The following is a 26149-nucleotide window of genomic DNA, read 5'->3' as shown; positions in this document are numbered from 1 at the left end:
GGCTCAATATTCACAAATCAATCAACATGATACATCACATCAACAAAAGAAAAGATAAAAACCATATGATCATTTCAATAGCTCCAGAAAAATCATTTGACAAAATACAACATCTATTCATGAAAAAAACCCTCAACAAAGTAGATTTAGAGGGAATACACCTCAAGATAATAAAGGCCATCTATGAAAAATCCACAGCAAACATCATACTCAATGGGTGAAAAGTGAGAGCTTTTCCCCTAAGGTCAGGAACAAGACAAGGTGTCCACTCTCACCACTTTTATTCAACACAGTACGGGAAGTCCTAGCCATAGCAGACAACATAAAGAAATAAAAGGCATCCAAATTGGTGAGGAAGAAATAAAACTTTCACTATTTGCAGATGACATACTGTATGTAGAAAACCCTAAAGACTCTACCAAAACACTACTAGAATAAATGAATTCAGTAAGGTCACAGGATACAAAATCAATCTACAGAAATATGCTGCATTTCTATACGCTAAAAGTGAAGCAGGAGAAAAAGAAATTAAGAAAACAATCCCATTTACAATTGCACCAAAAATAATAAGGTACTTAGGAATAAACTTTCACCCAGGAGGTGAAAGAGCTGTACTCTGAAAACTATAAAACACCGATGAAAGAAACTGAAGACAACACATACAAAAAGATATTCCATGCTCATGGATTAGGAGAACAATTATTATTCAAATGCCCATACTACCCAAAGCAATCTACAGATTTAATGTAACCCCTATCAAAATACCAATAGCATTGTTCACAGAACTAGAAATAAGCAATCCTAAAATTTGCATGGAACCATAAAAGACCCTGAACACCCAAAGCAGTCTTGAAAAAGAACAAAACCAGAGGTATCACAATTCCAGATTTCAAGTTATACTACAAAGCTGTAGTAATCAAAAGAGTATGGTACTGGCACAAAAACAGGCACCTAGATCAATGGAACAGAATTGAGAGCTCAAAAATAAACTCACGAAGGGCACCGGGGTGGCTCAGTCAGTTAAGCCTCCGACTCTTGGTTCGGCTTAGGTCCTGATCTCAGGGTCCTGCTCTGTGCTCAGTGGGGAGTCTGCTTGAGATTCTTTATCCCGCCCTCTCCCTCCCACTCTGTTCCTCCCCGCCTCACGCACATGCTCTCTCTCGCAAATAAATATAAAAAACCGTAAAAAAAAAAATAAATCCACAATCATGTGGTCAATTAATCTTCAACAAAGGAGGCAAGATTATGCAATGGGAAAAAGACAGTCTCTTCAACAAATGGTATTGGGAAAACTAGACAGCCACATACAAAAGAATAAAATTGGACCACTTTCTCACACCATACACAAAAATAAACTCAAAGTGGATTAAAGACCTAAATGTGAGACCTGAAACCATAAAAATCCTAGAAGACAGTACAGGCAGTAATTTCTCTGATACCAGCCACTGCAACATTTTTCTAGATAGGTCTCCTGAGACAAGAGAAACAAAAGCAAAAATAAACTACCGGGTCTTGATCTCAGGGTCGTGAGTAGAAGCCCCATGTTGGGCTCCACACTGGGTATGGTCTACTTTTTAAAAAATAAAAAAATAAAGTATTGGGACAATTCAAATACAAAGCCCTTTGCAGAGCAAAGATATTTGCAAATGACATATCTGATAAAGCGTAAGTATCTAAAATACATAAAGAATTTATAGAACTCAACACCAAAAAACCCACAAATAACCAAATTAAAAAATGGACAGAAGACATGAACATTTCCCCAAAGAACACAGATGGCCAACAGACACATGAAAAGATGCTCAACATCGCTCATCATCAGGGAAATGCAAATCAAAACCACAATGAGATATCATTTCATACATGTCAGAATGGCTAAAATAAAAACCACAAAAAATAAATATTGACAAGGATATGGAGAAAAAGGAACTCTTGTGTACTGTTGGTGGGAATGCAATCTGGTGCAGCCACTGTGGAAAACAGCATGGAGGTTCCTCAAAAAGTTAAAAATAGAATTACCATATGATCCAGTAACTTCACTACTGGGTATCTACCCGAAGAATACTAAAATAAATTCGAAAAGATATATGCATCCATATGTTTATTGCAGCATTATTTACAACAGGCAAAGTATGGAAGCAACCCAAGTATCCATCAATAAACGAATAAAGAAAATGTGGTATATATGTACAACAGAATATTACTCAGCCATAAAAAAAATGAAGTCTTGCCATTTGCAACAAGGATGGATCTAGAGGATATAATGCTAAGTGTGAAATGAGTCCAAGAAAGACAAATACCATATGATTTCACTCATATGTGGAATTTAAGAAACAAAACAAAGTAAAAAAGAGACAAACAAAAAAACAGTCTTAACTCTAGAGAACAAACTGATGGTTACCAGAAGGGAGGTGGGGGGTAGTGAAACAGGTGAAGGAGATTAAGAGTACACTTAGGGTGATGAGCACTAAGTAATGTACAGAATTGTTCAATCACTATACTGTACACGTGAAACTAATATAACACTCTGTTAATTATACTGAAATTAAAAAAAAATGATGCACCCAATAAGGAGATGATCTCCAACAGTTGGGCCTTGAGAACATAACAACTTTAGATGGGAATTGCCAAAGAATTTTCCCTCTTAACCTTCCTTGTTACTCAAATGTGGCCTGCCGAGGTTCCCAACTGTTAGGCACTTTCCCTCCAAGGTAGGACATGACAACCAGGAAAGGTCCTTCCTGGCACTGAAGGACAATTCCACTAAATATAGAAAAACTGAGACTTGATTAGCACCGCTTTCAAGGAAAGATCTTGATCAAAAGAGGGAAACGTGAGAATTAATAAAAGGAAAACCTAACTAAAGTGGATTGGAGATGATGGAAGGGGATGCTGAAAGGGGGAGCCATAACACTCCATGTCAAGTATAGGAAAAAATGTCAATTACAGATCCCTAACAGAAGAATCCTCAACAGGAAAGAATCAATTACAGGCTCCAACAGGGAAAGACATACATTGCCATCTCCTATAAGAAATTACTTCTGCAGCTCAGCCAATGAGAAACCATCATCACCCTGAACTCTTGCTTTTCTCCAGTGGACTTTCATTCAAAACAACCCCGCTCAACTTTCTCCTCCTTCTCCATAAAATAGTATTCCTTTGTTGGACTTGTCTATGGTTTTGCCATAGCTTGCTTGTCCTCAACTTCAATTCTGCTATTCCTGAATAAACCCATTTTTGCTGGTAAGATAACTTTTATTTTTAAGGGTAATAGCAAAATGGGTGAGGAGGGTGAAAAAGTACAAATTTCCAGTTATGAGTAAGTCATGAGGATGTAATGTACAGCATGGTGACTACAGTTGATAATACTGTACTTCATATTTGAAAATAGCTAGGAAAGCAGATCTTGGAAGTTCTCATCACAAGGAAAAAAAATTTTCCAACTATGTACAGTGACATATTTGAACTGGACTTATTAAGGTGATCATTTTACAATGCATACAAATATCAAATCACTATGTTGTACCCCCGAAACTAACATAATGTTATGTCAATTACTCCTCAATGAAAATAAAGACAAATAAGTAAATAAATAAGTAATCCATTAAAAATGCAACCCTGTCTTAAATTCTCTCAACCCTCTCTAATTCATCAGGAAAATCTGCCAGAAATATCTAGCTAAATTCACTCTCCAACATACTTCCCCAGAGTAAATAAGCTAAAGATTACAGACCATGCATAAGGTAATAAAAAGGAGGAAGGCCTAAATATAACAAACTCTTCCTATTTCATTAGTTTACTAAAATTGTTAGTATAAAGATGCTAGTATGCCTAGTAGCAGTAACAGTAAAATTTCTAAATCCCCAAATACTTGAGAACACTAATTTGTCTTCATGTAATTTAACCTGTCATATTTATAAAATCTATAATGATTTTATATATCATCCATAGTATTATAAGACAAAACATGTTACTCAATTTCTTACATCAAATAGATATAATGTTTATACCTCATTGTTATACTTTAACTGCTTCAAACACCTACACATATATATTTCCTAAGATTTTACTTTTAAGTAATCTCTATACCCAATGTGGGGCTTGAATTTACAACCCCAAGATCAAGAGTCACATGCTCTACTGACTCCAGTCCAGCACCCCTCGAACACTTACATATTAATGTACTCAGTATACTTACCAAAGTTTATGTAAATCTTCATTACTTTTATTCCTTAATTGCTGACAGGTCCATGAAGCTCCTATTAAAATTATGAAATCCACAACATGAAATAATATTCTAGCTATGGGCCTGTGGCAAATTACTTAACTTCTCTAAACCTATTTGCTTATCTATAAAATATAATAGTTTTATCATATTGTAGTGTAACACATAATTAGTATTAAACTGGCATTAAATTAGGTAACATATGAAAATATTAGTAATGTGACTGGCAATAGCATTCAAAAAATGTTATATTAATATAGAATGTATTTGCAAAATTTAATGACAAAATACTTTATATCATCATAAATTTTCAATTACTTCTAAAAAATGAAATCTAAAACCTTAAACCTCCCTTCAATTAACAATTTTTTCTTTTTTAAGCATTTTATTTATTTGTTTAGAGAGAGAGCACGAGTGTGCACACAAGTGCGGGGATGGGCAGAGGGAGAGAGAATCTCAAGCCACTCTAGGCTGAACAGCACGGAGCCTGGACACGGCTCAATCTCTTGACCCTGAGATCATGACCTGAGCCAAAATTGGGAGTTGGATGCTCAACCAACTGAGCCACCCAGGTGCCCCTCAGTTAATAAATTCAACCTACTCCTCTTCTAAACCTTTTGCCAACCTGCCAATTAACAATTAACTCTACTTACATATCCTTTTAATTTTCTTTGACATTCCCAAAGAAAATCAAAACGAAACACCTAAATGATTTCCAAGGTGCATAAATAATCCCAAAACAATAGAGGGTTCAATAAATATATTTAATATTGACCAACCCAAATATCTTACCAGATTTCACTTTTTCTTCCCCCCAATTCTTTGGGTCATCAAAAAATTCTTCCAGTCCTTTCGTTGACAATGTGGTATGAAGTAATCTACACTGGTGAAAAGACGTGACATTTGGTATGTTCTTAGGCAAAAGACTAAGAGAAAACCTGCAACTGAACATATATAAACAAGTGATTAAAGTTTTACAACATTTGGATTTCATAAGCAATAATCGGAATCATTTCCTCATCTACAATGTTAAAAAAATTACTCAGGGTTTCTGCACAAGAAACAAACATAAAATGCTTTAGAAATTAGTTTTAATATTGCATTATAGATGTTGCTACCCTTTAATTTCAGAGGTTAATATATTCACATGATTTTGGAGGTAATATATTGATATAATTATATTTTTATTTTTTATTTTTTAAGTACGCTCCAACATGGGGCTTAAACTCACAACCCCAAGATCAAGAATCCCATGCTCTAAAAGACTGAGCCAGCCAGCCACCCCACTGATATTAATTATATTTCAAAGTAACATTTTTAGGTCTTTCATACACTGCTAGTGGTTCTATGAGCAGATAAAAACATTCTGAAGGTTAATTTTGCAAACATGTATCATAAGCCTCCATGCTTACCCCTTCAACCCAATAATTCCTCATCTAGAAATTTCAACTAAAAATATTATAGATGGAAACTGATAAGTAAAAATGTCGATTAAAGCATTATATGTGATATCCAAAAGTTGATAATAATGTAAATATGCAACCAGGAAATGGTTAAAAACATATTTGTGCATTTTTAAAAAAGATTTTATTTATTTGAGAGAGAGCATGCGCACGCGCATATGCACTCGCACAGGGGGAGGGTCAGAGGGAGAGGGAGAATCCCAAGGCGACTCCATAGTGAGTGTGGACCCTGGGGGGGGGGGGGGCAGGGCGGCTCAATCCCACAACCCTAAGATCATGACCTGAACAGAAATCAAGAGTTGGACACTCAACAGACTGAGCCACCAGGCACCCCAATTACTGTGCATTCGTATGATAATTTCCCCAATTATGCATTTGTATGATAATTTGTATGATAAAAAGAGAGAGGGAGAGCACAAGCAAGGGGAACGGCAGGCAGAGGGAGAAGCAGGCTCCCTGCTGAGCAAGGAGCCGGACGTGGGACCCGATCCCAGGACCCTGTGATCATGACCTGAGCCGAAGGCAGACACTTAACTGACTGAACCACCCAGGCGTCCCTAAAAATCATGTTTTTAAAGAATATTTAATAACTTGGTGAAATCATTGAAAACATAATAGCAAAGTACATCACAAGTGTTGTATTCCTACCTAAAAAATTTAACCTGAGGGCGCCTGGGTGGCTCAGTTGGTTAAGCGACTGCCTTCGGCTCAGGTCATGATCCTGGAGTCCCGGGATCGAGTCCCACATCGGGCTCCCTGCTCGGCAGGGAGTCTGCTTCTCCCTCTGACCCTCCTCCCTCTCATGCTCTCTGTCTCTCATTCTCTCTCTCGCAAATAAATAAAATCTTAACAAAAAAAAATTTAACCTGAATCTAACCACAAGAATGCAATCAGACAAATCCAAATGGAGGGATAATCTAAAAAGGCTGATTTTATAAAAAAATGTTCTGGATTAAAGATAATGAAGGAGACATAACTAATGCAACAAATGATCATTGACTGGACCCTGGATAAAAAATTATGAAAGAAAAAAAAAGAAATTAGCAAGATAATTGAAGACATTTGAATTTGGACTGTATGCTAGATAAAAGAACAGTAACTGTAGTATGTTGATATTACATTCTCCAGCGTGATCATTGTAGTACTGTAGTTAAGACAGTGTTCTTGTTCTTATGAGATATATGCTGAAGTGTCATGATGTTTGCAATTCTGACATGCCTCAATTAGCTCAGAAAAAAAATATAAAGGCATGGATATAAAGAGATATAGAAAATGTGACAAGGGGCACCTGGGTGGCTCAGTTGGTTAAGCCACTGCCTTTGGCTCAGGTCATAGTTCCGGGGTCCTGGGATCGAGCCCCGCATCGGGCTCCCTGCTCAGCGGGAATCCTGCTTCTCCCTCTCCCACTCGGGCTCCCTGCTTGGTGGGAATCCTGCTTCTCCCTCTCCCACTCCCCCTGCTTGTGTTCCCTCTCTTGCTGTGTCTCTGTCAAACAAATAAATAAAATCTTAAAAAAAAAAGAAAATGTGACAAAATTGCTAAGAATTGCTTAATAAAGATGAAGAGTATATGGTTATTCTTTGTACTGCTCTTACAATTTTTCTGTTGGTTTGAAATTTTTAAAAATAAAAAGTTGGGGAAACAAGGGTAAAGCACAAAACTGCATATATGTAAATATGATTCTGACTTTATTTCAAAATTACATGTATGTGTATATATGCAAAATTAAAGAGTGGAAGGAGATCTTTATGTATCAGTGGCAAAAATTATAGCCTATTATTACTTTTTTCAAAACACTTTGCCTTATTTTCCAAAGTGTCTGCAAATGAACAGATATTCATTTAGTAATAAAAATCTAAAATTTACTTTGAAGAAAAAAGGATGAGGAAGAGACAGCTGATCCAAGTTTGTCACCTTTATCAAGTTACAACCTTTGAGCCTCTACAAAATGAAAAAAATATTCTTATCTCTAAGGTAAGTGTAAGTTATAATACTGTAGCACGTAACAGATGCTCAACAATTGTCTGTGCTGGATTCAAGGGCACATACATTACTTCCTTTCAAGCCAGGCGATGGGCTCCATTGCCAGAGGAGTGTGGAGCCTACTTTAAAAAAAAAAAAAAATATATATATATATATATATAAATAATTTTTTTTTTTTTTTTTTTATTTGAGACAGAGAGAGAGAGAGAACACAAGAGGGGGTAGGGTGAGAGGGAGAAGCAGACTCCCTGCCGAGCAGGGAGCCCGATGCGGGACTCAATCCCAGGACTCCGGGATCACGACCTGAGCCGAAGGCAGTCGCTTAACCAACTGAGCCACCCAGGCACCCTATATATAAATAATTTTAAAAAATCTGACATACCCAACTATGTATAAAATTCAACTCACTACACACAAAAGCCGAAGAAGTGAGGAAACCATACACCATAAACTCTAGTCGGTCTGTCCAGAATACAAACTTTTTCCAGAAATAATGAACACCATATATAGAACGTTCCTTTCTCACACCGCCAGGGCTACTTTCCGTTCATTTGACTACTTTTCATTTATTCACTGAACATTACCAAACAATCTCTGTGATAGATTCTGGAAGTACAAAGGCCCCTTCTTTTTTATCCATCCAAACCTGACTCCGTTCCATAACAAAAAACTCTCCAGTGCAACTCACCCAGCCAAACAGGATGCTTCTGTACCTCTAGGTTTAATTCAACAAATACTGGGTATGCAGAGACCCCATGGACTGCCTGGTCCACAGTAGGAGACAACAAAACTTTTGAGGAAAGAACCGAAATGTCGGAGATGGGCGACTTTTCTAAGGTCATGCCCTCCTCACCCAAGCGCGTTTGGTCTCAGCCATCCGCACGGCCTCTCAGGGTTTTCAGCATCTCGGCAGCCAAACAAGATCTAAAGTCGGAGAGGAGAACAAACCTACTCCTCACATCACTTACCCTGTGCTAGCTAGGGCCTGAGGACTTAAAAGTGACCTGGAAACCTTCAGGCCGGTTAAGACTTTTCTGCAAAGAACGCCGAAACTGGCCGCAGCCATATTTCCACAGAAGTAAGCACAGCCCTCTTTTCCTCCAATAACGTCACTTCCGCCGACCGGATGGAGAAAACAGAAATAGGCTTTGCCCTCACTCAACATGGCCACTTTCCGCCTTCGCCCTGGTTCGTAAATTGGCTCTTTCGGCTCCCGTTACTCTCCCCAGTTTTCAATTGCCCGTAGTAGCCATGGCGGCCATGAGCTTATTGCAGCGGGCTTCGGTCACTGCAGTGGCCGCGCTCTCCGGCCACCGGCTTGGTACTCGGCTTGGATTCGGGGGCTTCCTCACCCGTGGCTTTCCGAAGACTGTCGGTGGGTGCTAGATTTGGGAGAAAGCGCGCTCGGGGGATGTGGGGTGAGAGATGGAGAACTCTTCCCGGGTGACCTTGGTGAGATCTGGGAGAAATTGCGGGCCTGGGGCTTGAGAGGAGAGACGGAGCGTGGTCTTTGTGAGGAGACAAGGGTTTTCCTGAAGTAATCAGATCGTTCGCTTTTAAATTGTTAAATAGCGTTGTGAACACTTTGCCTCTCAGCCATTCCAGTTGGTGCTGGTTTGCGGATGAAGTTGAGGTTAAGAAGGCATAGAGCTGAGACCTATGTTTCTCAGGCACCAGATTCTTTGTACGTTCCCCCGCACTAGGTACTAGTCCCACAATATTGGAAGTCATGTTGTCCAGGAGCCCACCGATGCTAAGTAATAGGTAGGTAGGTGGAGAGGCTCAGGGCTAACTCATTAGGTAGGTACAGTGCCTACACGATACTTTTAGGGTCCATGAAAATGTTTTAATTTAAATTCATTTTAAAACCAGAAGAAAAAAAAAACACCTACGTTTTTAGGGTTAATGTTAATGATATGTGGTAATGAATCCAGCCTGGATTGTACTCGTTTTATATCAGCGCGGTCATAAAATAATAATTTTAATATCTTCTTAGAGAGGAAGGGGCCCATGAAGGAAAAGTCACTAGGTCCAGGAAAGTCATGGAAAGGCTAGTTGGAGCTTCTTGGAGACTGTGTATTGACTTATAGGAGAATGAATAATAGTAATAGCAAAGCCTCAGATGCCTTGTATTCAATCTAATTCTTTCAAAGACTGCAAAGTAAGTACAATGTTAGTATCCCCATTTTACTAATGAAGGAACTGTGACTTAGTTATGACAAAAATCATGCAGTGCTGCATCAAATTTAATAATAATAACAGTAGCTAACATTTATTGAACACCTGTGTGCCATGTACCATCCTAAGATTTTAAAGGTATTAATTCATTTAATGCTCTTGGTAAAAAATATACTATAAGCTATCTGCCCTATGCAATAGAAGCAGGTAGAGAGGAAGTGAAGCCAAAAAGTTCTCCACCCTGAAAATACCTTTCTCTGTTTACTCCTTTATTCTTCTTCCAATTTAATTTGAGTTATGTCACTTCACATGATGAGGCATTATACAGAGACTTGTTTCAAAAATGTTGGAAAGAACCAGTGGTATTCAAATTTCCAGCAGGAATTTGAACCTGTTAAAAAACTACATGTGCAAACATTCTTTGATAAACTCTGTTTGTAAGCCATTTTTGATTACAAATACCCTCTTCAAATATTTGCTGGGGATAGTATTTAATCATGCTTTGTTGGAGATAAACTAAGGTAAAATCTCACTCCCAGATCCTCTTTATACATTATACCCCATTCTTGGAGTTCTGGAAGGATCTATACAGATAATCTACACCCTTTCCACTGGGAGCAGGAAAGGATCTAATAGCTACGCTAGAGTTACTGTGTTTCAGCCTTATACCTGCTTTCAAAGGTATTTTGCAGGTGGTCTCATCTATCACAGTTGAATGAAAGGTTTTAATCTGTTGTATTATTGCTTATGTCTGCCCCTATGAGATTGACTGTAAGATCCAGCAGTGTAGAGAACCTTGCCTTGTTTTGTTTTCCCTGGAGCTAGACTGCCTACTTTCAAATCCTGGCTCCAGAGTTTAGTAGCTGTGTGACCTTGGGTCATCATATCTTGGAAGCTAAGTGGAAGGCAATTACTTGGAACCTACGTGTCTTCATCTTTAAAAAAAGAGGATGTTTATTACAAGTATCTTTATATTCAGTTGACAGAGAAAATAAATCTAATCTCTTTCCTACTGACAAGAATTTATAACCCTGAAATATGTTTCTGCATAAGTTTGCATCTTTCTAGAATGTCATTTTGAAAGGTACTTATCTCTTACCATAAGAACTGCTTTAAAAAAAAAGAGGAGGATAATTTTAACCTACCTCATAAGGGGGTTGTGAAGAGTGAGTGGGAAAATCTACAGCACCTGGATTTAGAAGCATTAGCCTTCTACAGAGCCTTGTGGCCACCCCTTTCTTAAACATTTGGTACTGTCACGTTACCTTCATTCACTGTCATTGAAAACCTTTCTCAGGAAGTAAGCACATACAAGTATTCTATTTAATTAAATTATTTATTGTCTTATATCAAAGGATTCCAGAAATGAACTTAAGTTCTTCCCTCAGCTGCAGGAGCTTTAACTTGAAGACTGATGTGTGCATATTATGGTTTAAAAAACTGAGAAGAGTATTTAAATGATTATATAAACAAAGCAGTATGGAGTTAATTCAGACATAGAAGGTGGGACATTTTAATTAGATTCTGGTTAGTTTTAACAGGTGCAATTGGCAGAAAAATAGAGGCTGTATTTTCTGATGTATCTGAATATGGGGCTCTTGCGGTAGGTAGGTGTTGAGAGAGAAGGCTTAAGAAAGGGAAGTTGGGATTAAATTGGGGGAGTGGAGGGACTGAATACAAAACCAAACTATCTTAACTCTTTTGTAGGCTGCGGAGAGTGAATGTTTTAGCTGAGAGCAACATCAGTAGTGTTTTGGGAAGATGCTTCTAAATATTGGTTGGCTTCTAAGGAGGTGTTGATTACTTAAGCCAGTGAGTGAGGTGAAGAGGGCATGGAAAGAAATACAAAGTTTGAAGAATCAAGAGGCCTTGTCAGCTGGTGAGCAAGGGGGAGGTGCAAGGAAGATGAGTGAGATTTTTACCCTGGGTAATTGAGTTGGTGGAGTCATTAACTGGGAGTAGTCTGAGAATGAGAGAAAGAAAGTGGCCGATTTTCGATTGTTGTCATGAAGACACAAAATCTACATTATCTTATTTGATCCTCACAAATATCACAGTTGTCAAAAACATAGCTTTCCTGAAGTTACTTGCATTTAAAAAATTGGTTATTGAAACTTGAGTTTCATATAGCTTAATGAATACCTAGTTGAGAAAGTCCAGGCTTTAGAGAATGGTAAAGATGTGTATTTTGGTGGAAGGAGAATCTGAGTTCCAGAAATCCTGGCAGTCACCTGGTTGTAAGCAGTGTTCACCCTAATATTTTTAGATTGTAAGGAGATGGCCTTACTACATCAACAACAAATCATGAAGCCTCAGAATATTGGAAAAGAGTTTAGTGCTATGAAGTATACTTTAGAGCAGCTAATAGTAACAATAGTTATTTACCACATTTAATGACACTAATAATTGTTGTTTAACAGTAGGGTAATTATATGGAAAGAAAGCAAGCAGTTCGCTTTCCTAACTGCATTAATATTAACTAGAATGCAGCCAGACCAAGTACTCTTCCATAGTTTTTTGTTTGTTACATTTTCCATATCTATTAAGAGTGTTATTATCAGTTGTCCCCAAAACCATGCAGAGCATAATCCATCTCGCTCTCTCTGTGGGGTATGTGTGTTTGTGTGTGTGTGTCTTTCTGTCTGCCTGCCTGCCTGTCTGCTGGATTGAAAAGGAAAATTGGGAGTACGCTGTTTCTTCTGAGTAGATTTACTTTCAGAAGGCGAGGAAGGATCCTGACTAACATTTAATTTACTTAAGAAATGTAAATTCAACAATATTTATGGGGCACCTACCATGTGACAGACACTAAAGGGTACTGGAGATACAGTACTGAATAATACAGTCCTTGACCTGATGGACTTTAACAAAATAATCAGGCTTAAAAAAAAAAAATCAGGCTTAGTGTGTATTGTTCTAAAGGAACTAACCAAATGATGTTAAGGAGGGTAAGTGGGAGGCCAGCTTTCCATAAGGCAGAGAAGACTTTTCGAGGAGGTTACATTTGATCTTGGCCCTGAAGGATGAGGTGTGGAGGTGACTATTCAAAGAGCCTGGGGAAAAGCTTTTGGGCAAAGAGGAAAGTAAGTGCAAAAACATGAAGCCTGGAACCAGTTCTTGGAGTTGGAAGGGAATCATTGAGACTGATAAGGTCCAGTGGTATGCCCTTTTGTTCTAAGACAGGTCATAAGTTCAGATTCTTTGAGGAAAAGGACCTTAGAAATCCTCTAGGCCAACCCCCAGAGTATCCTTGTTATATCCCATTGTTGATACTTGAATAACTCCATAAAGGGGAACTGGAGATGCAATCCAATTTTATTTTGAACCAGTAAAATTGTTAGAAACTTCTTCCTTGTATTAAGCTGAAAATTACTCTTTCACACATTGATCCTGGTTCTTCCTTTCAGGTCAATACAGAATAGTGTAAGCCCTTTGTCATGGGATAGCCCTTCAGCTATTTAAAGGCACTTACTGGTTTCTACCCAGACTTCTTTTTTGTAGGCCAATCGGTTTCAGTTCTTTAAGGCTCACTGTATCAGTTTCCAGGTTGTTTGCCATCCTGGTTGCTTAAATTGGGGTGTGCTCCAGATTGTTTCTCTAAAATGGTGTACTCTGGGATGGACACACTTCTGCAGGTGTGGTTCGGAGTTGGGGGTGGGTGCTCCTGTTTTGACCCTATGCTTCTACTACATAAGATTAGGATTGAACTGTCTTTGGCCTTCTTAGTAACCACATCACACCAATGACTCTTCTTAAATCTGTGAGCAACTTTTGGGGGATGCGGTCAGGACTTTCCACTTACTATATTTAATCCTTTTAGAATCAGCCTTTTGTAAATGTGTATGAAGACTTTTGGGATCCCACTTCATCATCAGTGCAGTAGCCACTCTTGTAGTAGTAGCTTTGTGTCATCAGGCATATTTTCACCTCATCCAGGCCATGTATAGAAGTCTTGACCTCTCAGGGCTATGGAGAGAGCCTTTTGGCAGGTTATTGAATTAAGTAACCAGCACCTTTTGGATGTAATCAATCAATCAATTACCCATTACAAATTCACCTAACTTGCTATTTCTCTCAGCTTATAATGCACCTTCTTTATACTCCCCCACCCTCACCGTCCTGTGTAAATAGGAACTTCTGGGCCTGTTTTTTTTCTGATATCACATCCTGTTTCTTCTCTTTGTTGTCCTTATAGATGTCTAAGTATGTTTATTTGTTTCTCCCAGCGGAATGTATATCCGTTTTAGACTGTAGGCCTAGCACAGGACCTGCACTTAGATATTTATTGAATTATTGAGTGGTTTATACTGTTATCCAGCCCTTTTTTTCCCACCTAGTCCACAAAGAATTCCATTGTATCTTTCAAATTATTTTCTTTTTTTTTCTTTTTTTAAAGATTTAATTTATTTATTTATTTGACAGAGAGAGAGATAGTGAGAGTAGGAACACAAGCAGGGGGAGTGGGAGAGGGAGAAGCAGGCTTTCTGTCGAGCAGGGAGCCCGATGCGGGACTCGATCCCAGAACCCTGGGATCATGACCTGAGCCAAAGGCAGACGCTTAACGACTGAGCCACCCAGGTGCCCTCAAATTATTTTCTGAAATACATAATTACTTTGTCACATTCTCTTGTCATTGTAGAAGCCTTAACGGTATGAATTGTACCCAGTGAATTCATGCCAGCTTCTAATTCTCTTATGAATTAACCTCCTAAATTCATTGCAAGCTGCTGAAGGTGATGCCAAAATTAAGAATACAGTTCCTGCCTTCAAGACATTTATATTTCAGTGGGAGCAGTGAAAGCAAGTATGAATATCACAGTTCAAAGGTAGGAGAGATCTCATATGCTTGGGAAGAGGGTTGGTTTCTTGGAGGATAAAATGTCATCTGGGCCTAAAGAATAGATTTCAGGAGAGGGGAGGGCATTCCAGACATTTAAGCTTGAACAAAGGATACAAATCTTTATGACGTCTATCATGACTGAAATTCCTTTAATGGGAATTAGTTTTTTATCCCACAGTGACTCTCATGTGAAGTTTCCTTGAATACGGTTACACACAGCAGAAACAGTAACTTCAGTTTCCCAGTAACAGTGAGATCCTTTCCTGCTTCCGGCAGAAAGAGCTTACAGTGTTTGCAGTGGTCCTTCCAGACATCCAAGAAAGGGAAATTGTGTAGAAATAAGATCAGGAGTGAAATTTTGCCTCAGTTTATCTCCAGTGAGAGTTGATTACATACCATCTGAGGAAGAATTTGAAGAGGACGATATTCACAATCAGAAATGGCTTACAGAGTGATTTTATCGAGATACGTTAGAGTGTTTACTTTTGAACAAGTTCAAATTCCTGCTGGAGATATGTTGAATAAATGTCTTTCCGTCTATTTTGCTGTGAGCCCCTAATGTATGTTGCCCCATCATATGAAATGACACGATTTAAATTAAGTTTATTTATTTAATAGCTTTAGCAAATATTTATTGTAGAGGTAAACAAAGACAAGTAGCCTGCCAAGAGTATCTGACCTCCCTGCCTGCTATGGAAACAAATTGAAACAATTATTTAGATATTTCTTTAACGTTGAATAAAAATGGAGAGAACTATAGTTTACAACAGTATACCAGTCTCTGTTTAAAGATATCTGCTCTGCCTTTAGTAGTCAAATACGTATTTTTATCTTAATTCATATTAAAAATTTATGCATGTACATTTTCTTATAACCTGATTTGATCTCAGAATATAACAGTATACCTTGAGCCTTGCATATAACAGGGTAATTTAATATTTCCAGCTCCTGTGCGACACAGTGGAGACCATGGGAAAAGACTGTTTATCATCAAACCATCTGGATTCTATGACAGACGTTTTTTGAGTTTAATGGTGAGTTAAAAATTTTTCTGAACTAAACTCTTTACATACAAATAGGAATGTGGGTTTTTTTTTTCTTTTGTCTATTTAGAGAACATCTTTCATTTTATAAAAGATGTTATTTTGTAAATTCATATTTATTTTCTCAATAGATATTGAGATTTTGTAGTAATGTCTGATTTGTTCCTGAATTTCTTTTTAAATTAGTGAACCTTTACTTCATCATAAAAAGGATTCATGTGTATTGGAGGTAAAATTTGAGCCATTCCCTTATTTTTAAGATTGTGGGGTTTTGAAATATAATCTGTGTTCCCTGCACACACACACACATACACACCAAAATCTATAAATTATAGAACTTTGAAAATGGATTTGTTTGGGGATAGTTATTTTATTTTTTTTTTTTTGAGTAAAGAGATACAAGTTTATTAAGTGAAGATACAGAAAAAGCTCTCAAGAGTGAGAGGGGTCCCGACAGGGTTGCCCTAAAATATTCTTTAAATTACCAAGGAACTCACTGGAAGACTTCTTTAAATAAGTAACTCCATTATTTTGGGTTATAATTTTTTATTTCTGTATTGTTCAGGAACATTGATTTCAGAGGATCAAGTGAGCTACTGGCTGTATATTTGTATTTCAAGGCTCTATAATGAAAAGTAGAGGCTTGGAAGATGGAAGATTGTGTGGATTCTCTACCATTCTTCCTACAGCTGTGACCATTTCAGCAATGGCTGCCCTCTAGACCTCTTGCTTGCCCTTTGTTCTTAATATCCCTCCTCTTGGTTGAGCTCCCACTTTACTTGTTATGACCAACTCAAACTCTACAGTGGTTGAAATCACTCAAATGTTTTTAACATTTTTATCTTAATACAAAAATTTCTCAACTTGTATTACATTGTGTTAACCAAAAAATGAAAAATCACTTGAATAGATATTGTATTATACTTGTACAATTAATCCTTACTTTTTTCTTTCATTTTTGGTACCAAATATAGGCATCTATAAAAGAGTAAAAGAAAACCTCAGAGATAATTTGGTATCACATCTTCAATTTGGCAAGTTTATTTTACAGGCAATGTAAGGAAATAAAAAATTGTAGACAGTTTGAGAGTGGGGAAAGAGAGTTAAGAAATGGTTATTTGAAAACTATTTTTTTTTTTTAAGATTTTATTTATTTATCTGACAGAGAGAGACACAGCGAGAGAGGGAACATAAGCAGAGGGAGTGGGAGAGGGAGAAGCAGGCTTCCACCAGAGCAGGGAGCCCGATGTGGGGCTCCATCCTAGGACCCTGGGATCATGACCTGAGCTGAAGGCAGATGCTTAATGACTGAGCCACCCAGGCGCCCCTGAAAACTATTTTTTAATCTCAACAGAAATTCTACATTTTGTTGACTGGGATTCCAGTAGCAATTGGCATAACTCTGGTGAATATATTCATTGGTAAGTACCTCTCTGACTAAAACCTATGTCCATTAGTAACAAAGAAATTATGGATGTTATAAAGAAAAGTTATTTATTTTTTTTAATCCTTTTTTTTTTAAAGATTTTATTTATTTATTTGACAGAGAGAGAGCACAAACAGGGGAAAGGGCAGACAGAGAGCTCGATGCGGGACTTGATCCCAGGATCCCAGGATCATAACCTGAGCTGAAGGCAGACGCTTCACCGACTGAGCCACACAGGCGCCCCAAGAAAAGTTATTTAAATAATAAACATAGGCATGGGATTTTATTTTACAGTAACGACATCTCAATCTGCAATAGTATACAATGTTTTTTTTTTTAAACATTTTTTTTTTTGCTCCAACAGCCTTTAAGGTCATCAGCTCTGTAGAGGCCACAAAAGGCTTCAGAAAGCCTTGTTTTCCTCCTCCTTTTTACTTCTCCAAACCAGCTTTGACAAACCAGAATAAGGAAAATAGAAATAGAGGTGGAAGAGAGGCTGAGGGATGGAAGAATTTTTTTTTATCCATCTTGGACACATAAAATTATAATCTTCTAAAAAAGACTGAAACTGTGAAAGACAGCTAACATTAGATTTTCATGGGAAATTCTGTCCAAAGTACTTCTAACATCTTGAATCCTAAAATGTTTTGTCTAGTAGTGATAGGAAAAACCAGAAGGAATAATGTGTCTTTTATTATATTTTGTTATACTATATAAAAACAAAGTTTGAAACTCTTATATAATGCCTATAGGCAATGCCTTACACATTGAAGACATCTAAAAAATATCTAATGAATGAAATGATTTTCAACCACATTAAAGTAATTAAAATACAGTCGATCCTTGAACAATGTCAGGGTGTCAACCCCCTGCTCAGTCAAAAATCACATATAATTTTTGACTCCCCCCAAAACTTTACTAATAGCCTATTGTTGACCAGAAGCCTTATCAATAACTAACATGTACTTTGGCTGTTTTTTGTATTATATACTGTATTCTTATATAAGTAAGCTAGAGGGGCTCTGGGTGGCTCAGTCGGTTAAGTGTCCAACTCTTGGTGTAGGCTCAGGCCATGATCTCGTGGTTGTAAGATCCAGCCCCGCATCAAGCTTGGCCACTCCCCAGCGGGGAGTCCGCTTCTCTCCTTCTTCCTCTTCCTTTGCCCCTCCCTACCTGCGCACATGCTCGATCTCTCAAATAAATAAAATTAAATGAAAAAATAAAGTAAGCTAGAGAAAAAATGTTAAGAAAATCTTAAGGAAGAGAAAATACATTTACAGTACTCTATGGTAAAAAACCCATGTGTAAGTAGACCCAGGCCATTCAAACCCATGTTGTTCAAGGGTCAACTGTGTTTGAATCTTCATTGGTACAAACAAAAGTTCCTTTAAAACCACAAGAAGTTGGTTTCTTACTTAAATGGGGAAGAATTAATATTATAAACTCTTGATACTAAAATTGGACATCACTATTTTCTCTTACTAGGTGAAGCTGAGTTAGCAGAGATTCCAGAAGGCTACATCCCAGAACACTGGGAATATTTCAAGGTTGGTATGCGTCATTGAAAGTTACTTTCTGTTAGGTGTCTTGTCAGTGCACTGATTAATGTCTTTATTTAGCAATTATGATACTGTTTTATATTCAATTTTTGATATCAAGTAGATGACACTTTTGTGCTCACTCTTTACAAGCAACTTCTTTTGGTAATTTTCTGCATTTTATTACTTTGATCTTCACGGTTTTTTAAAGTGTGACTCTGTAGTGTGTTCTTATCCCAGCAGAGTAGCAGTCAGAATTTATCCTAAGTTCAGTGCCGGAGGATGTTACCCATGCTCATGCTAGCTGTTCTTTATTGAGCACCTACTCTATGGCAGGCACTGTGGTAGTATTTTGCAAATATTCTCTTACTCCATGTGAAATGTGCTGTTACTATTCCCAATTCAGACATGAAGAGACAGGCTTAAAAGAGGATAAGTGACCTGTCCAAGAATTAGAGCCAGTATTGGAGCCTAGGTAGGCTTGGCCCGACAGCCTGTACTGTTAGTCATTTTACTACACTGTCACTGCCACTAAAACCTAAAGTTAAATCTGTTACTTGCCTTTACAAGTGTTGTGGTGAGGTGGCCTTGATTAGAGTGAATACTGTCATGTTCTATTATCTGAATGAACTGTATTTCAGAAAAGAAATGTATCATTATCATACCTTAAGGCAGGCCATACAGGTAGTCTCTCTGTGCTGAGAGAAGGAGCTTCAGTTTTTGATCACCAAACCCTGGGTTTGGCTCCTAAATCTGCCACTTAAAGTACTCAGTGTAGTATAATGGCGAAGAGCACAGGTTTTGGAGTCAGACAGACCTGGTTTGAGTCCAGCTGCTGGCACTTAGTAACTGTATAACTTTGTGCAATTCACTCACTATAAAATGGGGACAAAAATAGTATCAACCTAATGGATTAAAATTAGTAGTTGGCATTTAGTAAGTATTATTGGTTTACCTGAGATGGCCATTTTAAAGAATAGGAAACTGGAAGAGCAAAGTACTGTTCAGAAAATAAACAAATTTTCTCTTGTAGCATCCTATATCAAGATGGATTGCCCGAACTTTCTTTGATAGCCCTGAAAAGAATTATGAAAAAACAATGGCTATCCTTCAGATTGAAGCTGAAAAGGCTGATTTACGGTAAAAAATAAATAAATAAATAAAGTGGGAAGGGGGGGGCAAGGAAGAAAATCCTTTCTTACTATTGCAAGCCATGAAAAAAAAATCTAATAAACTATATCAGCACTATAGAATGCTCCATGTAAAAGGATAAAGACAGGGAGGGAATAGCTTGTTTAGAGTGGAGTTTATAAGTTGGAGACTGAGAGACTACTAGTTGATAATATCTGTCAGAGTAAAAGGAATTCTTTTTAAAATATCCCACTCTTGAGTGCAAGGCAGCCCTCCCCTCCCTCTGCCCCTATTCCCAATTTCCTTTCCTCTTCTACCTAGTCTCATCCTTAAAGGTGACTACTACTTACTTAGTTCTTTTTTTTTTTCTGTTCCTAAAAAAAAAAAAAATGCGTTAAAAATATATTAACACTAATACTTACCATTTATATCGACGTGGAAGGAACTGGAGGGTATTATGCCGAGCGACATAAGTCAGTCAGAGAAAGACAGTTATCACACGGTTTCACTCATATGTGGAATATAACAGCGCAGAAGACCATAAGGGAAGGGAGGGAAAACTGGGAAGTCATCAGAGAGGGAGAAAAACTATGAGAGACAGTTAACTGTAGGAAACAAACTGGGGGTTGCTGGAGGGGAGGAGGGTGGGAGAATGGAGTAATTGGGTGATGGACGTTAAGGAGGGCACGTGATGCGATGAGCACTGGGTATTATACACAACTGATGAATTATTGAACACTACATCTGAAAGTAATGATGTACTATATGTTGGCTAATTGAATTTAAATAAAAAAATAAAATAAAAATATATTAATACAAATAGAATCCTCTTATAAGTACTGTTTTGCACCCTGTCTTCATTTCACTTAAATATATCGTGGTGATCTTTCTATAATAGTATATACCCCATTCACTTTAATGGCTGCATCATGTATTTCATTGGTCCCATGTTGTTGGTACTTAGGGTTTTTTTTTTTTTTTAAACCAATCCCATGTTGTTGGTACTTAGGTTCTTTCCAAGTTTTTTGATAATATACATAGTGCTATGGTGAATATCCTCATACATAGATTTCTGCATATTTAGTGTATCTGAAATATAAATTCCTAGCTGTGGCACTGATAAACCAAATGTTTTATGTTTTAAATTTTAGATAGATGTTGCCAAACTCTTTTCCAAAAAGTTGTACCAGTTGTTTTTTCTGCCACCAATACATGGTAATTTCTGTTTTCCATGCCTTTCCCTGTAAATGGAATTTATCAAACCTAAACATTTTGCTGATAAGATAGTTGAAAAATGTTACTATTTTAATTTTGTTTTTTTTGTAAGGTTGAGTATTTTTTCATATATCTGTTGGTTGTTTGTATTTGTTGTCCTGTAAATTGCCCATTTTTCTACTAATTTATACATTTAACTAAAATACCTCTTTTGGGTTTTGTGGCAATTATGTTTTCCCAACTTGTCATTTGTCTTTTGATAGTGTAGAATTTTTTTGCAACTAAAGTGTTTTTATGTTTCAGATAACAAAAGTGTAGTAGTAGCTAATATGTTTCTGAACACTTACTATGTATTAGTGTTTTAATTACTTTATATATATTTACTCATTTGATTATTGTCAGGTTTGTCAGTCTTTTTCTTTAGCTTTTGGGATTTTGTGTCATGCATAGGCCTCTGATAGTGATTAAATAAGCAAATATATAAGTCCAAATTATTTTTTTAAATGTTCACTCATTTTTCCTTTTGCTACTTTTAAATGTGATCCTGTCTGAGATTTATCTTAGTGTTTGTAGTGATGTTTACATACAGTCACATGTACCCATTAAGTTTGATAGGTTTTTGACAAAGGTAAATAGCTGTGTAACCACCACAGTCAAGATCATTTCGATCACCTACTGAGCCTCTTTGAGGTCCTTTCCAGTCATTCCCCATCCCCTCCTCCTGGCCCAAGTCCACCATTGATCTGCTTTCTGTTTATTCTCTTTTAAACTTTGTAGTTTATAAAAATTGTTGATATTAAAAAATATTTAAATGATTAAAGGAACGTATGATGGGCCTGCTTCCTAGATTTGAAATTATACACATATATAGTTACCATATGGAATTGTTAAGTATTTAAGAGCGTGGAACAGCAATATGGCTCATACTTCGTAACATTGGACTTTTTTGAACTTCACACATATACCTTTGAGTTCCAATTAAAAGACAAATCCCAGAATTCCTTAGACATATAGAGATTTTAAACAATTTCCAAGCAAAACAAAGTAAAAAGAAAAAACCCTGGCTTCTACCCCCAAAGAAAAGATGCCATTGTGAGGATGGAATGAGAGTACCTACATTTTTTAAAAAGTATATTTAGGTATTTGGAAAACTGAAGCATAAAAGAAAGATACAAAATAGAAAGGGGCTATCTTCCATAATGGTCTCTCCTTAGAGATAACTATTTATTATGGCCCTCCAGATTTTTTAATACTCTCTGCATGTGTACATATACATAGTCGCAGATGATTACTTTCTATTTTTTAATGAAATGGGAATATGCTGCACATACTCACGTTATACCTTGCATTTTTAATTTAACCATATGTGTATCATCTGTATTTACTATATACAGATTTTCCTCATTCTTTTTTTTTTTTTTTAAAAGATTTTATTTATTTATTCATGAGAGACAGAGAGAGAGAGAGAGAGGCAGAGGGAGAAGCAGGCTCCCAAGGAGCAGGGAGCCTGATGCGGGACTCGATCCCAGGACCCTGAGATCATGACCTGAGCCGAAGGCAGATGCTTAACCATCTGAGCCACCCAGGCGCCCTTCCTCATTCTTTTTAACCCCAGATGGCTAGTAGTCTCTTATAAGGGTGAAACATTATTTAACCAGTCCTTTTGATGAATATTTTAATATTTGCATTTTGGATAATTACATTCTTTTTTTTTTTTTTTTTTAATTTTATTTATTTATTTGACAGAGAGAGACATAGTGAGAGCAGGAACACAAGCAGGGGGAGTGGGAGAGGGAGAAGCAGGCTTCCCGCGGAGCAGGGAGCCCGATGTGGGACTCGATCCCAGGACGCTGGGATCATGACCTGAGCCGAAGGCAGACACTTAACGACTGAGCCACCCAGGCGCCCTTGGATAATTACATTCTAAAGAGTAGAAAAGAAAAAGGATAATATGAAGATATATAATCCTAAAAAAAAAAAAAGGAAAGAAATACACTCAGATACACAATCACAAAGGTTTGTAGTTTCTCATAGGGGATAGGGTTAGTGAGCTGGTTAAGGTTAATAAAGTGAATTATTTAACTGTGATAAATTTCCAGTCATGAAAAATTTAATATGTAGTCTATAAAAATGGAAAGAAAAAGGTTTGATGGAGAAAAGACTATCTCATTTTTTATTTTTCAAGTTTTTATCTGAATTCTAGTTAGTTAACATATAGTGTAATATTGGTTTCATGAGTAGAATTTAGTGATTCATCACTTTACATATAACACCTAGTGCTCAACACAAGTGCCCTCCTTAATACCCATCACCCATTTAGCCCATCCCCTGCCCACCTCCCCTCCTGCAACCCTCAGTTTGTTCTCTATAGTTAAGAGTCTCTTATGGTTTCCTTTGGAGAGGGACTGTTTCAGGAATATGTGGTCTCAAGAGGTTTTCTAAAAGGCAAGAAGACAGGAACTGCATTACCATTATTCATGTGAAAGTGATCTGTCCAGATAAAGAGCAGGGACAAGAGGAGAGAATAGATTATCAATTCAAGTGGTGTTTTGGTGATTAAAAACAGGATTTGTTGCTAACCACCTAAGCAAAATAATGAAAGTCAAAAATAAGTCCCAGATTTTGCTAATAGGTGCATATCAGATACATGCATACACATCGATCTATGGAGGTACATTAATACTTTACATAAAATACTTTATTTTATTTATTTATTTATTTTTAAGATTTTGTTTATTTATTTGACAGAGAGAGAGAGAGCACAAGTAGGGGGAGCAGCAGAGGGAGGGGGAGAAGCAGGCTTCCCGATGAGCAGGGAGCCCGATGCGGGGCTCCATCCTAGGATCCTGAGATCATGACCTGAGCTGAAGGCAGATGCTTAATGACTGAGCCACCCAGGCGCCCCACATAAAATACTTTTGATAATACTTTACACAAAAGCAAAAGACTCTCTGGTGGTTATTCTTTATGGAGATAACTCATTAACTTTGCAATTGGAAATGCTGGACCCACAATACTGCTATCCTGTTTGTTACAGGGTACAGGAGCTGGAAGTGCGAAGGTTAATGCGTGCGAGAGGTGATGGTCCCTGGTATCAGTATCCGACTGTTGATAAGGCGCTGATTGATTATTCTCCAAAAGCAACTCCTGACAATTAATCTTTTATTTCTCTAAATACAAAGTATATTCTCTTTAGGGGAAAATTAATCAATAAATATATTCTGTATTTTTGGTCACATGATGAATAAAAGATCTTCCATTGTACTATTTCTCAACATTGGTTCAGATTAAGACTTCCATGTGGGATTTCTTTTTTTTTTTTCAGCTTTATTGAGGCATAATTGACAAACTGTAAGATATTTAAAGTGTACATTGTGATGATTTGATATACGTTGTGAAAGGCAGAATAAGACTTTTGATTTGTGGATTTGGGCTTCCTCCTTTAAGAAGGTTTATCATATATTTAAAAAAAACTTGGGCAAATAGGAATTTATGAACTCCTAAGGGTGTGTCTTTGAAAGTTTAATGTTTCATTTGTCTGATAATTGGAAGTTAGAGAAGTCTAATTATATTAAATATCAGGAAATATAGTAGTTTACATACATGTCTAAATTATTCAGAGATGATTCAGAATTTTAAATTACATAATTACTGAACTAAACATTAACATCTTAATAAACAGTTTTTCAGTGAACAAATCTGTTGAATATTTTCATGCTTTCTGCCTTAAAACTTTTTTGTTACTAAAGTAATTTTTATTGAACTATAGTAGACACACAATGTTACGTTGGTTTCAGATGTAGTATAGTATATTATGCTTTTTAAATGCATACACACTTGCACCCCTTTTCTTAGATGCAAGCTCTTAAGATTCCTAGAGTCCTTTTGTTTTTGGTAAACACTGGAAAAGGTGCACAATGTAAAATGATTACTGCAAAGATTATAAAATGTGAGTAACAGCTAAAATAATGGCTATCATTTATTAAGCATTTACTGTCTGGGGAACACTGTGCTAAATGATTGTATTTTTTTTTAAATGTTTTATTTATTTATTTATTCATGAGAGTCAGAGAGAGAGAGAGAGAGGCAGAGGCAGAGGGAGAAGCAGGCTCCCCGCCTAGCAGGGAGCCTGATACAGGACTCGATCCCAGGACCCTGGGATCATGACCTGAGCCAAAGGCAGACGCTTAACCATCTGAGCCACCCAGGCGGCCTAAATGATTGTATTTTTTCACATTAATTTCAAAATCACCGTATGAGATACTATTACTATGTTTTGCAGGTAAGAAATTGAGGCTCAGAGATTTTAAATACATACTCAATACTTACAGAAATAAATATTTACACTTTAACTTCCAGAATGACCTTTAGCTTCAAAAATCCATTGTTTTCAGAAAATACCTTTCAGTATCCTTGTGCCCCAGAGAGGCACTTAGTGCCCTTTACAATCCGGCCAAGATCCTTTGGAGTAGTTGCATTTTCTTATTTTCCCAGAAGAGGGCTGCCTCACCCGACTACTTCCAGATTTCATTCTGAAGATTCCCTAATGAAGTCTAATTACCACCTCATAATTCTAACAAAGGATTTGAGGGAAGGGCATGCGGTCCCTAAGCCTCTGTTTACAAGAACCATTCAATTTTGTAGGAGAATGGAGGCAGATAGGTCTTGAGAATGGTAATTGTAAATTATGCTACATCTATGTACATTTATGTTAACATTTTTAAGAGTTTATAGGTTACTTTCTGGCATTATGAGGTTTTCCTTTATTTTGTCCTTTCTACTAATATAGATGTAAGAAAACATGACATAGAAATATCGAAAGTATAAGAAATACTATTAATGCCACCATCCATAAAGAAATTTCAGAAATTTCCTCAGTCTTCCTTTTTTTTTTAAGATTTATTTATTCATTTGACAGAAACACAGCGAGAGAGGGAACACAAGCAGGGGGAGAGGGAGAGGGAGACGCAGGCTTCCCGCCGAGCAGGGAGCCCGATGCGGGGCTTGATCCCAGCACGCTGGCATCATGACCTGAGCCGAAGGCAGATGCTTAACGACTGAGCCACCCAGGCGCCCCAGTCTTCCTTCATTTTTTTTTTTTTTTTTT

The 26149-nt window shown here is 37.2% G+C and overlaps 2 protein-coding genes across 3 annotated transcripts in view; one reads left to right on the top strand and one right to left on the bottom strand.

Annotated features, from left to right (window-relative positions):
- MRPL47 (mitochondrial ribosomal protein L47) overlaps window positions 1-8763 on the bottom strand; it is a 39702-nt gene extending 30939 nt beyond the window's left edge. For both annotated transcript variants that reach the window (XM_032407150.1, XM_032407151.1), the window contains exons 1-3: window positions 8640-8763; window positions 5018-5169; window positions 4199-4259 (exon numbers count right to left, since the gene is read on the bottom strand). In XM_032407150.1, the coding sequence (XP_032263041.1) occupies window positions 4199-4259; window positions 5018-5169; window positions 8640-8737 (311 nt within the window). In that variant the 5' untranslated portion in view covers window positions 8738-8763. The remainder of the gene's footprint in view (window positions 1-4198; window positions 4260-5017; window positions 5170-8639) is intronic.
- A 59-nt stretch (window positions 8764-8822) lies between these two features.
- Window positions 8823-24740, top strand: NDUFB5 (NADH:ubiquinone oxidoreductase subunit B5). Its single transcript, XM_032407148.1, has 6 exons — window positions 8823-9046; window positions 15635-15723; window positions 17087-17153; window positions 18644-18705; window positions 19730-19836; window positions 24080-24740. Exons 1-6 carry the CDS (start codon window positions 8923-8925, stop codon window positions 24198-24200), a joined length of 570 nt encoding a protein of 189 aa, XP_032263039.1. The 5' UTR covers window positions 8823-8922; the 3' UTR covers window positions 24201-24740.
- Window positions 24741-26149: the final 1409 nt, after the last annotated feature.

Source organism: Phoca vitulina, unplaced genomic scaffold (assembly GCF_004348235.1).
Source record: "Phoca vitulina isolate PV1807 unplaced genomic scaffold, GSC_HSeal_1.0 scaffold8, whole genome shotgun sequence".
In the NCBI taxonomy this organism is placed as follows: Eukaryota; Metazoa; Chordata; class Mammalia; order Carnivora; family Phocidae; genus Phoca; species Phoca vitulina.
This window is presented reverse-complemented; position numbering and strand designations above follow the sequence as displayed.